The 15,305-nt window shown below is 40.2% G+C and overlaps 1 protein-coding gene across 1 annotated transcript in view; it reads right to left on the bottom strand.

The window, feature by feature from the left end:
* Positions 1-13,199: 13,199 nt before the first annotated feature.
* Positions 13,200-15,305, bottom strand: part of LOC118453678 (uncharacterized) — a 41,960-nt gene continuing 39,854 nt past the window's right edge. The window contains exons 9-12 of the mRNA XM_087840775.1: positions 14,788-14,828; positions 14,625-14,691; positions 13,389-13,429; positions 13,200-13,298 (exon numbers count right to left, since the gene is read on the bottom strand). Coding sequence (XP_087696901.1) covers positions 13,200-13,298; positions 13,389-13,429; positions 14,625-14,691; positions 14,788-14,828 — 248 coding nt within the window. The remainder of the gene's footprint in view (positions 13,299-13,388; positions 13,430-14,624; positions 14,692-14,787; positions 14,829-15,305) is intronic.

The raw sequence follows: 15,305 nt of genomic DNA, 5'->3' as shown, positions 1-15,305 counted from the left end.
ATTGTGTGCTGACTGCAGCTTTGTATTTACCATAGAAACATGAGAGAAAATGTTTCAAAACACACTCTAAATGAACATTTTTTTCTGATGTGTCAGGGTTTTTTCTCAAATAAATTGTTTGTTCTTTTCAAAAGATTTTTCACACTCACTGTAACTGATTATCTGTCTGAATGCTGTTGTCAGCACTATCAGATCTTAATCAGCAAACATCAGCTTACATGTTAGACAAAGACATGCAGTTTTCAGCCATAACTCAAGTTCTCTCATCTCTGTGAACTTTAGCACAGCTCAGGTGCTTTGATCTAATTTTGATATGTTGACAATCCACGTGGCTGTTATTTTTCTTTAGGAAAAATCACATAATGCATTAAATATGTTGCATGTTAACAGCACTACAGTAATGTGTGATGTCTTACTTTGTTCCTTAAAGTCATGTTGTCTTTGTTTCATGTTTTGAAATACTTGCCTCAGTTCTCATTTTTTAAAACTTTCACTTCATGTTCTTGTTTTTGTGCCTGTGCAGTGCGGTAGGAGAAGATTCCCTTCATGGCTTTACAGAGTCACATGTGTTCCAACAGTACAAGGATGTGGTGTATTAGTGGGTCAAAAATGGGACAATAACAAAGGGTACTAGATTTTATGTCCAGTGAGTATTCTTTGATTTTGACTGATAATTTTTTAAAATCATTTTTAGTTTACATTTGTTGTTTATTCAATCAAACTGCTTGGTGTTTAGAAAGTTTAGAAAAAGATCATGGTATGAACAATTCACAATGTTAATCATGTACCAAAGAGCCAGCTTATTGCCCTGTCTTTTCTAACCAGTTAATACAAAGGGATCTGTGAGAATTAACAGCCATTTTGAAATATACATGTTTAGGTAGAATTACAGTTTTTCTCCATTGGTTTGGCTCATTTCTTGAAACAGAAATTACATTCTCAAAATAACATGGACAAACCTCCAAACCTCTTGGCAAATGTTCACAACAGAATGGCATTTCTCATTCATTTTATCAAATGGCAAATGCCTTAGTACATGTCTCAATTGTCTCAGTGCATCTTTGCAAATGATTAAGTACAAGTAGCCTACAATTATACAGTTAGCCCACATTTAGCACATTTTCCAAATGAATAGATCTTGTAGATCTAAACTGATTAGTTGATTCTCAGTCTAATGATCATTCTCTCCAAAACATGTCAGCATGATTTCATTGTATAAGTACTCACATGCACAACCGTCTGTTCAATTGTCAAAATTGGTCAAGAACATAATACCATGAATACCAAATATGAATTCCTTTGAATATTTGATAAACTGATGACAGTCATTGACAGTCAGGTGAAACTAGGTGTCACACACAGGTGTGTTCCATGATTGTGTGCTGCCAAACACAGATATATAGAGCTTAACCAGAGCCAGTCAGATCTCTGAACATGGATAGACAAGGCCAAGCAAACGGACAAGGGGAAGTTCTTCCTCAAGGAAGAGGAGGAAGAAGAAGAAGAAGAAGAGGAGGACTGAGAATGCGTGGTGGAGGAATGGGAGAAGAGGCCGAGGTGCGCGAAGACACTGCGCAGTCCCGAATGAAATTTGGGCCACAATTATAGACCATGTCATAAACCATGGCCTCACAATGTCAGAGGCAGGTCATCGAGTGCAGCCTAATGTGCCTCGCTCTACAGTCTCCTCCATCATCCAAACCTTTCACAGGGAAAACAGGTATGTACTCCATGTAATCTATGATGGAATTATATGTTGTATAGGACAGGGCACTGTGCGTGAGGCAAAAAATGTATAACTTACTGTAGAGATTTTGTGTGCATCTGCCTACAGTAGTAGGTCTATACTAGCAGGTGGAGAGGACTAGTGGAATGTTTTGATACTAAATATGACAAGAAATATATTGAACAAATTACTGTAAACTATGGAATTACATAATTTATACAGTTTAGAGAAGTATTCCAGTCACTGTGCAGCGGGAGAATGAGTACAGCGACCACTGAATAAGTCCTTGTTTTTTGATTTTGTGTTCATACAATTTACTACTGTAATGTACATTTTCTTTTTACATATGTATGAAACTTTCTTTGCACGTGAATAAAAAATGGTTATCATTTCCTTGGTAGTGTGAGTGCAATCTGTGATGTCAAACCTTGGAGGCTACTCTTTTCTGTTGTATATTGTTGGTTCTCTGCCATAGTGACAAAACATCTAAACATTTTGTATGGCAGTACTCACACAATGCCAAAGGGACAATGCATTTCGGGGGCACTGACTATTCAGATTAGAAAGAAATGTAGTTTTGATACATGAGTGAACTGTTTTAGGGGAGATATGAGCTTTTGCAGGTGGACCATGTTGTTGTGATCAACCATCCAGGTTTATTTTGACAAAAGCACCAAGAATGATGAGAATGTCCGATCTGTGTCAAGAAATGAGCCAAAGCTATTGAGGAGGATCTTTGCCATTTTGGAGACACTGACTATTTAAATGAGAAAGGGATTTAGATTGAAGCCTGCGTGAACAGTTTTGGAAGAGATATGAGCTTTTGCAAGTGAGCTATAGTGTTGTGCTAAACTGTAAGAGTGTTTTGCCAAACGATCTTAGAGTTTTGAGAATGTAATTTCTGTTTCAAGAAATGAGCCAAACCAATGGAGAAAAACTGTAATAAGAATACTACAGAAGACATGACAGTCTTATGAGCCGTGAATGTCAAAACCATGTTTTTTTTCCTTGGAAACCATAGCAACGATCTCGACACATGACATGACCACATGACCACAACAAACTTTGCATAAGCTGGATGGCTAATAAAGACCACATAAAGTAAAAGAAGTTTGACTACGAGCACAGCTGCTGCTCCTAACTACTGTTCAAATCTTGTCATTGTGACGTTAAACCAATCAGTAGAAAGTTTGTCTTAAAGGAAACTAAAGCAGGCCATGGCTGAACTGAGGAGGTTAACCAAGATCTGTTATAAATAATTTCCAATAATGAAAAAAATTAACCTATGGTTTCCTTTAAACTAAATTAACTAAATTAAAAGCTGGCTTGTGTGTATATTTTATTCAGTTTGTATGTTCTCTGTACATTTGTTACAAATAGCTGGAAAAAGACACACACAACACATTCTTTTATCAGAAAGCAGAGAAAAACAAAATAAGAACTCTCTCCCCTTTTATTCCTTTTCAATCTGCACGTGAGCATTGCAGATGATAAAGGATTATTGTTGATAATAAATAAATTAAAGTAACAAAACAACGTGAAGAGCCAGTTGGGAGCCGAAAGAGACGGCTCTTTTTAGTGAGCCGAGACAGAATTCCCGTCACTACCATGAATAATATTACAGTTTTTCTCCATTGGTTTGGCTCATTTCTTGAAACAGAAATTACATTCTCAAAATAACATGGACAAACCTCCAAACCTCTTGGCAAATGTTCACAACAGAATGGCATTTCTCATTCATTTTATCAAATGGCAAATGCCTTAGTACATGTCTCAATTGTCTCAGTGCATCTTTGCAAATGATTAAGTACAAGTAGCCTACAGTTATACAGTTAGCCCACATTTAGCACATTTTCCAAATGAATAGATCTTGTAGATCTAAACTGATTAGTTGATTCTCAGTCTAATGATCATTCTCTCCAAAACATGTCAGCATGATTTCATTGTATAAGTACTCGCATGCACAACCGTCTGTTCAATTGTCAAAATTAGTCAAGAACATAATACCATGAATACCATATATGAATTTCTTTGAATATTTGATAAACTGATGACAGTCATTGACAGTCAGGTGAAACTAGGTGTCACACACAGGTGTGTTCCATGATTGTGTGCTGCCAAACACAGATATATAGAGCTTGACCAGAGCCAGTCAGATCTCTGAACATGGATAGACAAGGCCAAGCAAACGGACAAGGGGAAGTTCTTCCTCAAGGAAGAGGAGGAAGAAGAAGAAGAAGAGGAGGACTGAGAATGCGTGGTGGAGGAATAGGGGGAAGAGGAGGCTGAGGAGCACGAAGACACTGTGCAGTCCCGAATGAAATTCGGGCCACAATTATAAACCATGTCATAAACCATGGCCTCACAATGTCAGAGGCAGGTCGTCAAGTGCAGCCTAATGTGCCTCGCTCTACAGGCTCCTCCATCATCCAAACCTTTCACAGGGAAAACAGGTATGTACTCCATGTAATCTATGATGGAATTATATGTTGTATAGGACAGGGCACTGTGCGTGAGGCAAAAAATGTATAACTTACTGTAGAGATTTTGTGTGCACCTGCCCACAGTGGTAGGTCTATACTAGCAGGTGGACTAGTGGAATGTTTTGATACTAAATATGACAAGAAATATATTGAACAAATTACTGTAAACTATGGAATTACATAATTTATACAGTTTAGAGAAGTATTCCAGTCACTGTGCAGCGGGAGAATGAGTACAGCGACCACTGAATAAGTCCTTGTTTTTTGATTTTGTGTTCATACAATTTACTACTGTAATGTACATTTTCTTTTTACATATGTATGAAACTTTCTTTGCACGTGAATAAAAAATGGTTATCATTTCCTTGGTAGTGTGAGTGCAATCTGTGATGTCAAACCTTGGAGGCTACTCTTTTCTGTTGTATACTGTTGGTCCTCTGCCATAGTGACAAAACATCTAAACATTTTGTATGGCAGTACTCACACAATGCCAAAGGGACGATGCATTTTGGGGACACTGACTATTCAGATTAGAAAGAAATGTAGTTTTGACACATGAGTGAACTGTTTTAGGGGAGATATGAGCTTTTGCAGGTGGACCATGTTGTTGTGATCAACCATCCAGGTTTATTTTGACAGAAGCACCAAGAATGATGAGAATGTCCGATCTGTGTCGAGAAATGAGCCAAAGCTATTGAGAAGGATCTTTGCCATTTTGGAGACACTGACTGTTTAAATGAGAAAGGGATTTAGATTGAAGCCTGAGTGAACAGTTTTGGAAAAGATACGAACTTTTGCAAGTGAGCTATAGTGTTGTGGTAAACTGTAAGAGTGTTTTGCCAAATGATCTTAGAGTTTTGAGAATGTAATTTCTGTTTCAAGAAATGAGCCAAACCAATGGAGAAAAACTGTAAATCAGAGAATGATAACTTACCAGATAACCAGAAACTACATACACTAGGAAGGCACACTAAACATATGACAAGTAAAAAAATTGAGCACCTCCTTTACCTCTTTTAAACACTACTTTCCTTTTTTAAATTAGCATTACTATTTGCATGTCATAATTTCACTGCAACATATATTATTGCAATTAAGCAGAAAAATGAAAGCTGATATGGTGGGTAGAAAATAATGTGCTTTTGTAGAGGAAATACTTTGCAGTAAACAAGTTATAATAATCATGACTGCTTTGTTACACTAATGTCACTGTAGAAGCTGGTTTTAAGTGTTGAAAACATGTTTAAAAGACATAGATATTAATTAAAAGGACAGTTTATATGCTTTAAAAGTAGACTGTTGGGTCTGCGCTAACAGGCCCACTGGTTCAGAGAATTATCACCCGTGAAGAAAGCAAGACAAAACATCAATCGATCGGTTTGAACTTGCGCAAGGGTACCCCGGTCGGCAGCACTTCTGCCCTCAGCCCCCAGCATCCTAGATGTGTAGGGGAGGAGCAGAAGAATATCTAACGATGCAGTTTAAGGCAAGCTTTACAAATTTTAGTACAACAATGACCACTGATAACTATTATCAAAATTAACCTAACATAGACAACCCAGTATTTTTTCCCTTTTTCTAAACATATCACTAGGTGGCACTCTTCCTAGGTGGCAGGCAGATCGATAGATAGATAGATAGATAGATAGATAGATAGATAGATAGATAGATAGATAGATAGATAGATAGATAGATAGATAGAGCAGAAGATCCATGGAGGCTTGGGTCTATCACACCAGGCAAGACCCCAGGTGTAGGCTGTGTAAAGATAGCATAACAGCATGGTGTAGGTAGGATGCTAGCAGGCAGGGCACACATGGAATGCTATAACCAATTGGGGGGGGTTTTGTTTTTGCTTTTTATTTTAACTTGAAAATTTATTTTATCCCCCCTAGCTGATGTCAGAGCAGGAGATATTTACCCTTATGCCTAAAAAGTGCAAATGAATCAAAGCAGTAAATGTACATTTTCTTTGTCTAAAATAAATCAAGGCACAAAAATACATCATTCTCATCATTGAAAACTTAGAAATCAGATGTCCTTGCAGAGCTTTAAGTCCATCTTGTACATCCGATTTCGACTGAAGCTGTCTGGTGAGGCTTGCTATGTCCATTTTGTTTGTTAATGGTTAAAAATGTTCCTCTATTATTGTTACGTTTTATGGATCACAAGGTTTAAAACTACTTAAAAAGACGCACACACACACAAAGTAACTCCGCTAAGTTGCCTATTTCGGGTCACTTTTGCCGGTCCCAAGTCCAGATAAAGGGGGAGGATTGGAATTGTGACATTAAAAAACAATAATTGCTAAAAGAAATTTATATTGTAGTTCTAAACATATTCTAAATACTTTGGGGTGTTTTTTACTCACTTTACATCTCTTCCACAATGTTATTTCTCTCTCCTACAGCATCTGTTACAATTATGTGGGCATGACAAATTATGCAAATTAGGCAAAGACATAATTTAGTGAGTTCTAGCGACATTTAGGACAGCGAATAGCGATTTTCCTTACTGGGGAGTTGGCAACACTGCTTGTTCTGCGCTCACAGATGGGATAGACAGTTTCACAACTCATTAACCGCACGGAGAAGGCATTGTTTAAATATGTTAAATATGTTTCTTTAAGCAAGTTCTTCATGACTGAGCCACAAGTGTCCTCTTTTTTGGAAATCAAAATATGGTCACCCTAAATTAAACCAATCCTCAAGTGTTTGGGGAGTTGGATTTAGCCACTTCCTGGTTATTGATTTTTTTGCTGGCCGCTAATAGCGCTTTTAGAGGCTTTACAAATTTGCAAAATTAATATTAAATGTTATCTTAAAGACATCACAAAGAGTTTTATGAATTCCCAGCCAATAGTTTTTTAAATTAGGGCAATCCCAAAAGATATGATAATGGTGTGCTTCTTCAGATCCACATTTTCTCCAGCATTCAGTTGCCCCATTTTTATATCTGGTTTGATGAGGGGTTTTAAAAAATCTAATAATGTTTTTCGAGCAATGATCTCTCCAAGATAATGAACTTGTTGAATACCAATGAAAATTACAAATCTTCTCCCAGTTCTCGTCTGATATACCCATCCCTGATTCCAGTTTCCATTTGGTCTTAATATTTTGAGTAGTGTCCTTTCTTGCCTGAAGAAGCACTTTATATAAGTTGGAGATTGCCTTTCTCATAAAACTGTCATATGTTAGTTTAACAATCTAAAAAATTTCTATGTTTGTTAAAATAATCCTGCATTTTAAGAAACCTGAAGAAATCTACTTGTGTTAGACCATTTCTTGTTTGCAAAGATTGAAAGTTCTGTAGTGTCCCTTTATGTGTGAATGAGTGAAATGTTGTTAGTCCACTCTCTATCCAAGACTAAAATCTTTTATCCAGGGGCAATTCTAGGATCAGAGCTTTGGGCCACCCACAGAGCTGCCCAGCCAGGCAAGATAAACTTTACTCGTCACAATGAGACTTCTTCCCTGTCTCTGTCAGTCCAATCCTTAAATGTCTCCAATTGTCCCGAGTTCTCTCTGACTGTCTCCTTGGTGCATTTAAACCCCTGTTCATCCCTGTCCTTGTCGTCTGTTGTCCTTGTCTCCGTTATCAGTCATCATAATTTTACCATCTCTGTGCAAGTGTGCAAATTTCTTTATTAAATCTTAAGATTCTTAAATTCATCAAGTCTCTCTGTGCCTGGGTCCTTGTCACAAAACATGACATCACTGTTTTGTACATTTTAACACAATTTAATCCCCACATTTGTGAAAGAAAACCAAAACACTTTTTTTAAACTCTGTAACAAAACCATCAAATCTGATAAAGGTTATTTAAATGCTGCAAAAGAAGAATAGATTGGAATAAAAAAAAAAATACATATCCTAACCTTAATTACTGGGGGAGAATAATGAATGATGCTCATAGTGAGTAAAAAGTAAACTGAGTGCATTTTTTGACAGAGATTCACTTTTAATGTGTATGTATAATATAATACAGATACATTAAAAATACACTCTAAAAATAGAGTCCTTGAAACGTACAACTGTACAAAATATTGATAAAAAAATATATAAAAATGGAGGCAACTTTGCCTATGGTACAATGTATACAATGTGTGAAGAGATCTTTACTACAGATACTACTATGTCTCTGCAGATTTTATTTTAACCTGTGTCGCCTCACCTTGAGGTTGGCAAATCTGTCTATCACTTTTTGGTGGTCAACTCTCTCAAGCAGGTTAACAGTTTCTGTTTTGCCTGTCACTATTTCCTGTCTGTTTTCTTACCTGTTTCTTCCTGACTTTGTACTTTCTCATCACGTTCCCCTCTTTCCTCTCTCCCTCTTTGGACTGACAATCATACACAAATAGATTGTATTCAATTAGATGAAAAAATTACATCAATATGAAAAGAAATATTATTAAGATCACTAATAAAAAAAAGTCCTCTCTCAGTGTACTTTCGACCAAACCACATGTACATCTAATAAAAGATATAAATGTTGAAACACTGATCCAACATTATCCTTTATTGACGGATCATTTGTTCTTACACTTTTACCTGAATGTGGCTCCTGGGTTTAATATCAGGATGGATTGTAGGGTAGCTAACATCGTCGGAAAACACGTTTTCCGCGGGATCATTCTGTCACGGTCTGGCTGGCAGACCATGGGGATATGGGGGAATGAGGACCCAAAACGCATGGTTCGGCGATACAAACAGTGCACTTTATTTACAGTGAAGGCTGTAAACACAATAACTCCCTGTTGCTCCCTTGAATCCCGTGTGTGTGTGCTCTCCTCCGACGCCTGTGCTCGTGCTCCCCGCTGTTGTGTTCTCGCACACCCTGTGCGTGCTGCCGTTCTGGTCCACTCTTCCACCTGGGGGGAAAACAGCCATCAACACCAACCCGGGCGGGCATACACGAACTGCACCGTCGTACACTGACACACACTAACTTGGGTAGACAACTCAATGATCCCGCACCGGTGGGAGCTCCAACACTCTCCTAAGTAGCTCCCCCGATGAGCCCTGATCACCAACAGGTGTGTGGCAGAAACTTCAGGTGTGGCCAGTCCTCCTGCAGGGCCACACCCATCAGGCCTACATGTGACTGTTCTCCATCCTCTAGCCACACATGTACACACCCACACCCTGCCAATACATATAATGAGTGGAACACAGACTAACACAGCATTGTGCAGAAAGACACACACATCACCAAATAATAATGATAATAATAATAATAATAATAATAACAACAACAGTCAAAACTGCTCACGGACCCCCGAGTCCTCCAGAGCCGGGTCCGTGACAAGGAGGACAAGGAGGAGTTACTTCAGGTGTTTCCCTGGTTATGGGAGGTGATACCCCCCCGATCTCTGACTACCTCCGCACCATGCTCCAACCCCATCGCCAGCAGCAGCTGCTCAGCGCGCGGACTTCGCCACCACAGCCCCGCAGTCGCACACTTTCCCCATCGCTGCCTCCACAGTCTTCCTTCATATCACCGTCATGTTACAGTGGGGCAAAAAAGTATTTAGTCAGCCACCGATTGTGCAAGTTCCCCCACTTAAAATGATGACAGAGGTCAGTAATTTGCACCAGAGGTACACTTCAACTGTGAGAGACAGAATGTGAAAAAAAAATCCATGAATTCACATGGTAGGATTTGTAAAGAATTTATTCGTAAATCAGGGTGGAAAATAAGTATTTGGTCAATAACAAAAATACAACTCAATACTTTGTAACATAACCTTTGTTGGCAATAACAGAGGTCAAACGTTTACTATAGGTCTTTACCAGGTTTGCACACACAGTAGCTGGTATTTTGGCCCATTCCTCCATGCAGATCTTCTCAAGAGCAGTGATGTTTTGGGGCTGTCGCCGAGCAACACGGACTTTCAACTCCCGCCACAGATTTTCTATGGGGTTGAGGTCCTGTCATTCTGTCTCTCACAGTTGAAGTGTACCTCTGGTGCAAATTACTGACCTCTGTCATCATTTTAAGTGGGGGAACTTGCACAATCGGTGGCTGACTAAATACTTTTTTGCCCCACTGTATTAAGTTGCCATCGATTAGGTACGTGATTGAGTATTTCATGTTTGCCCAGGAGCCTAACCATGACAGTTTTAGTCGTGTTTTTGTAGGCAATGTTGTATTCATTGTTTTTCATGTGGCTGAACCAGCCCCTCTGGACTGTAAGGAACTGCCATTAAGTGAGATCAAAGAGCCCATCTTTAGTTCTTCCGGGACTGAGAAGACTGAACTCTCTGCTTTAGAGCCAGTTAAAACTGTCTGTAACAGTTCTTGATCAAATAATCTGGCTCCCCCGTCACTCACTTCTGGGTGTCTGAGGACTGCCTGTTTTTAAGGGGGTGTGTGTGCAGCCGTTTCCTGTGCCAGCTGGGGGCTCAGTCGAGCTCGCCCAGCATCCTGCTCCGCCAGGTGAGGGTTCAACTGAAGCCACACTGCCATCATCTGTCTGGCGTACCTGACCCCCAGGCACGCCGGACCCCCTGCTGGCGAGACGTGATGCCAGCAGGAGGTCCGGCGTGCCTGTCTGGCGTGCCTGCCTGGGTTCAGGAGAACCCATCCAGCCTCATGCCTTGTCAGCTGGAGGGTCTGAGGAGCCCGTCCAGCATCCTGCCTCGTCAGCTGGAGGGTCTGAGGAGCCTGTCTAGCATCCTGCCTGACCTGGTCCTACTCCGCCTGGCATGGCTGCCAAGCAATGTCCGCGCCCGGCGTCTGCCAAGCCACGTCTGCGCGTGCCAACCCACGGTCACGACTGCACCATCACCGGCCACTTTCTGGGCTGTCAGCTGGACATCACCACCACAGTCTTCTACACGGCCGGCCTCCGGACCTGCTCAGTTGCCCGTGCTGCTGCCACTTTTCATGTGGTCGGCCCCCTGAAACGTGAAACTGTGGACTCATGTTTTGACCCAGCTCCTCAGTGTGAGTTTTGGGTACCTGCTGCTGGAACTTTGATTTCTTAGGACTGCTTTCCATGACTCCAGCATCTTTTGGTTCACCTGTTTTCATGTGTTTCTGGACTCTGTTTTGTTTTGTTTTGTTCATTGTGTTTGGTTTCACTTCCCCTGTCCTGTCATTAGGTTCATTTAGGGGTGGGCGATATAAACGATATACCATAGAAACGATATAAATTTGGCCAACGATAGAGATTTTGACTATATCGCTCTATCGCGATAGCGCATGTTGATGATGTCATCAAGCTGCGCCTGTTTTGGTCGAAAGCATCGCAGCGGCAGTGTTGCCAACTTAGCGACTTTGTCGCTATATTTAACGAGTTTTTAGATCCCCTTAGCAACTTTTCTGAAAAGCGACTAGCGACAAATCTGGCAACTTTTTCGGGTATTATTGGAGACCTATTTATGACAACTTTTTGATGTGAAAACGCGTATCGCTCTTACTCTCAACAAGCAGCAGTGCTGCCTTGGGCACCTCACCCATGCCAAAGTGCTCACGGGCGGAGGATAGTCCTCCCCCAGCTGCTATCAGGGCAGGAGACGTTCACACCTGTGCGTCCAAACGGCAAATGAATTGCACATGAGCGAAGCCGCTGCTCCCACACTGACTGTAACACAGTCAGTTCTTCTTTTACTGTTATGCTGTTTTGTGGATCACAAGGTTTAAAACTACTTATAAACACACACGAACACACACACACACACAAAGTAACTCCACCAGAGTGCCAATTTCGGGTCAGTTTTGCCAGTCCAGGCCTGGATAAAGGAGCCGGGTTGGAATTGTGACATTAAAAAACAATAATTGCTAAAAGAAATTTCATTTGTAGTTTGAAATAAATTCTAACTGCATATTTTTACTCACTTTATGTCTCTTCCACAATGTTATTTCTCTCTCCAACAACGTAGGTTACAATTACATTAGCATGACCAATTATGCAAATTAGGCGATGACATCATTTGGCAACTTCTAGCGACTTTTAGGACAGCCAATAGCAATTTTCCTTACTGAGGAGTTGGCAACACTGCGCAGCGGCTAAAACCATTATCATCTGCAAATTATGGCAGGGACAGTCATAGCAAAGAGATGAAGCACTTTTGAAATATGGGGAAAGCCAAAATGTTGAATTCTCTCACAGCTGTTCTATTCCCATGTTGTTGCAGTATATTAATAACTAACCTCGTATTGTGGATGAATAATCTCAGTTGTTCTCCTGACTGAACTTTGCCCCGTGTATAGCATCCTGCTTGCATTTGTCCCTGACCACCAGAATCCCTCACGTTAATTTTAATCGAGTGGAAAAAAAGTTGGCGTTCATCCTCCAGCTTCACTTTGCTATGCTAAGATGGCTGTGTCGCTAGCAATCACGTAGCACAACATTATATACCAGGTAGTCAAACTTCAGTAAGCCTACAAACGCCACTGCTGTTTAGTTTTTTTGTCTTCATTTATGTTGGAAGTGGTAGCAGAGCTGTACGTTTTAATTAATTTCAAAAATCTCTCAGTCAGAACATGGTATGAAATGTTTAGGTGTAAACTAGTGAGCTAACTTCCTGCAGGAGAAGATGGTTGCCTGGTCTGGATAGTTTTGTCTTTTAAAATAAACCTTTTTTATTGGAAGGCGTATAATTTTTTTAATGAGGGGATATGTGAATTTTTAAATAGACGGAAGTTTCAGTAAGCTGCAGTACCAGCAGAGCGAGCTGTTTTATTTCAAGCCAACATGAAAATAATCACACAAAAGTGTTTAAACAGAAATTACTAACATGTTTACATGTAAATACAGATTAGCCATCTATGCAGCTTAATTGTTTGTGGCATAGAAATCTCCTGCAATGTACTTCATACTGTACCTTCCCTGCTCACTAGAAACTACTTGGCTTTACATTTATTATCTCCCCCCTGCAATGTCTACATGCAGTACTCTAGTTTCTGCATCCATGTCTGGTGGACCAGGTGGCCATTTTGTCTTATCTTCTGATTTTTGCCAATTCAATATTTTTTAATGTGCTTCAGTGTAGCTGTACAGTGCTGTATGCCAGGTCTGTTTTCATTGTAGGTGTTTCATCTGGCTCCTCGGGGATGGTGGAGTACACGTGGAGTGTGGAAATCTAGAAATAAAATAGAGCAAAAGTTATTTGCATCTATATCTTCTCTGTAGTAAGTATATTCAACACTGAGGATGCACATGTCTCACTTACATTCTCAGTTTGATACTCTTGCCTGTTCAGTTGTTTAGACCCTGCTTGTAAGACAGAATCAGCGTTACCTTTGTTTCAATTTGTCTATACATGAAAATGTAATGTGTATGAAATAGGAGAAGGTCTGGGACTGTATTATGAAACAATGTTATTGGGTTAGCAAGGTAAGTTGAATCTAAAGTCAGAGATTTTAGTGTCACAAAAGTCTATCTTTTTTTATCACCTACATCGCTATGTTAACCTATGCTGAACACATTACCTAGTCTAGACCAGATATATAAATATATATATTTGATCAGTAAAATGAATGTAACTTTGATTTGGTGACAAACTACAACATTTCCCATGTCTGCTTTATTGTTTAAGTGCATGCTGTTGCAAGCTTCATAGCTTTTCAGCACAGCTGTCACAAATAAACAGCAGAACCAAGATTACACCAAGCAGTAATATAAATGGATTAAAATGTCTATTTTACTGCACTATGCACTTTAGGTGATTAAATCACCATGTGCAAAGTAGGCCTAACTATTTTCTGCAGCATTAGACCTACTCTTGCCCACTCTTTGTATTTGAGACAGCAGAAGAAGAAAAAAATGGGTTTAGAAAGGTGAAAAGTGAAACCACTGTCATGATGCCTGTTATCTCCACCTGGGGTTTTAGAATTTTAGAAGTCCACTAACACAAAGAAAACCTGGCTATTTTGATCTTTGTTTGTAGTATATCCCTCTGATATTCATACAGTAACATGTTGTTTAAATCCATCCATCCATCCATTCGCTTCCGCTTTTCTTTTTCAGGGTCGCAGGGAGTACTGGAGCCTATCCCAGCTGTCATAGGGCGAGAGTCGGGGTACACCCAGGACAGGTTGCCAGTCTGTCGCAGGGCCAACACACAGGGACAGACAACCATTCACACTCACATTCACTTGCACATTCATACCTAGTGGTGCATGTCTTTGGACGGCGGGAGGAAGCCGGAGTACCCGGAGGGAACCCACGCAAACACGGTGAGAACATGCAAACTCCACACAGAAAGATCCCGGCCTGATGGTCCACCATCAGTGGAACAGGCCGGGATCTGTTGAACTCAGGACCTTCTTGCTGTGTGGCAACAGTGCTAACCACCGTGCCACCGTGCTGCCTTGTTTAAATCTTTTCACCAAAATAATCTTAATTGTTATACAACTGAGCAAAATTTTAAAAAAGGAAACCTGAGAGCACAAAAGCAGCAGCTCACTTTTCATTGGGTCATCACCAGGGACAAAATTGGTCATACTGTAGGCTTCAGTTTCATTTGGAGACATCTTGGAAGAAAGAAATGGAGAGGAGGAGAAGTCATGAATGACCTGCAATTAAGTATTTGAATTATTAGTAGACACAAGGAATTTTATGTATTTTACCCATCCTCCTCGGTCAGTTTTTCTTGTGCTTGAAAAGTCACCTACAACAAAAGCCAAAATAAAACTCAGTATAAAAAAACAAACAAAAAGGTGGAAAAAACCCGAACAGTTATATCTATACCTTCTGTTCCCTGAAGAGAAATGAGGTACAACACATATATATGGAATATCACACCCTCGTGTGTCCTGGCTGAAAAATCCTTTATTCACTCCTTTAAGGCAGATGACGTGTGATGACATGCACACAGCACAATCATAGTCATCTCTCAGTTTGATAGCCGCTGTTCACCGAGCCAAGCTTCTCAGTGGGGCCACCTTGTGTTGTACCTCGTTCTTCTCCTTCAGGGAACAGAAGTTATAGATATAACTGTTCGTTCACTTTCAGTCGATTCACTCTGTAAAACATATAAGTATGGGACATATATACATGGCCCGCAGAGCAGCCACCAAACTGGATTCATACCACCACCACCTTAGTGTGCAGTAGACCCAGCAGAAAGGACAGTATGAGCAACCAA

The sequence above is a fragment of the Neolamprologus brichardi genome, chromosome 5, assembly GCF_056152115.1.
Source record: "Neolamprologus brichardi isolate AB-2024 chromosome 5, ASM5615211v1, whole genome shotgun sequence".
Taxonomy (NCBI): Eukaryota; Metazoa; Chordata; class Actinopteri; order Cichliformes; family Cichlidae; genus Neolamprologus; species Neolamprologus brichardi.
This window is presented reverse-complemented; position numbering and strand designations above follow the sequence as displayed.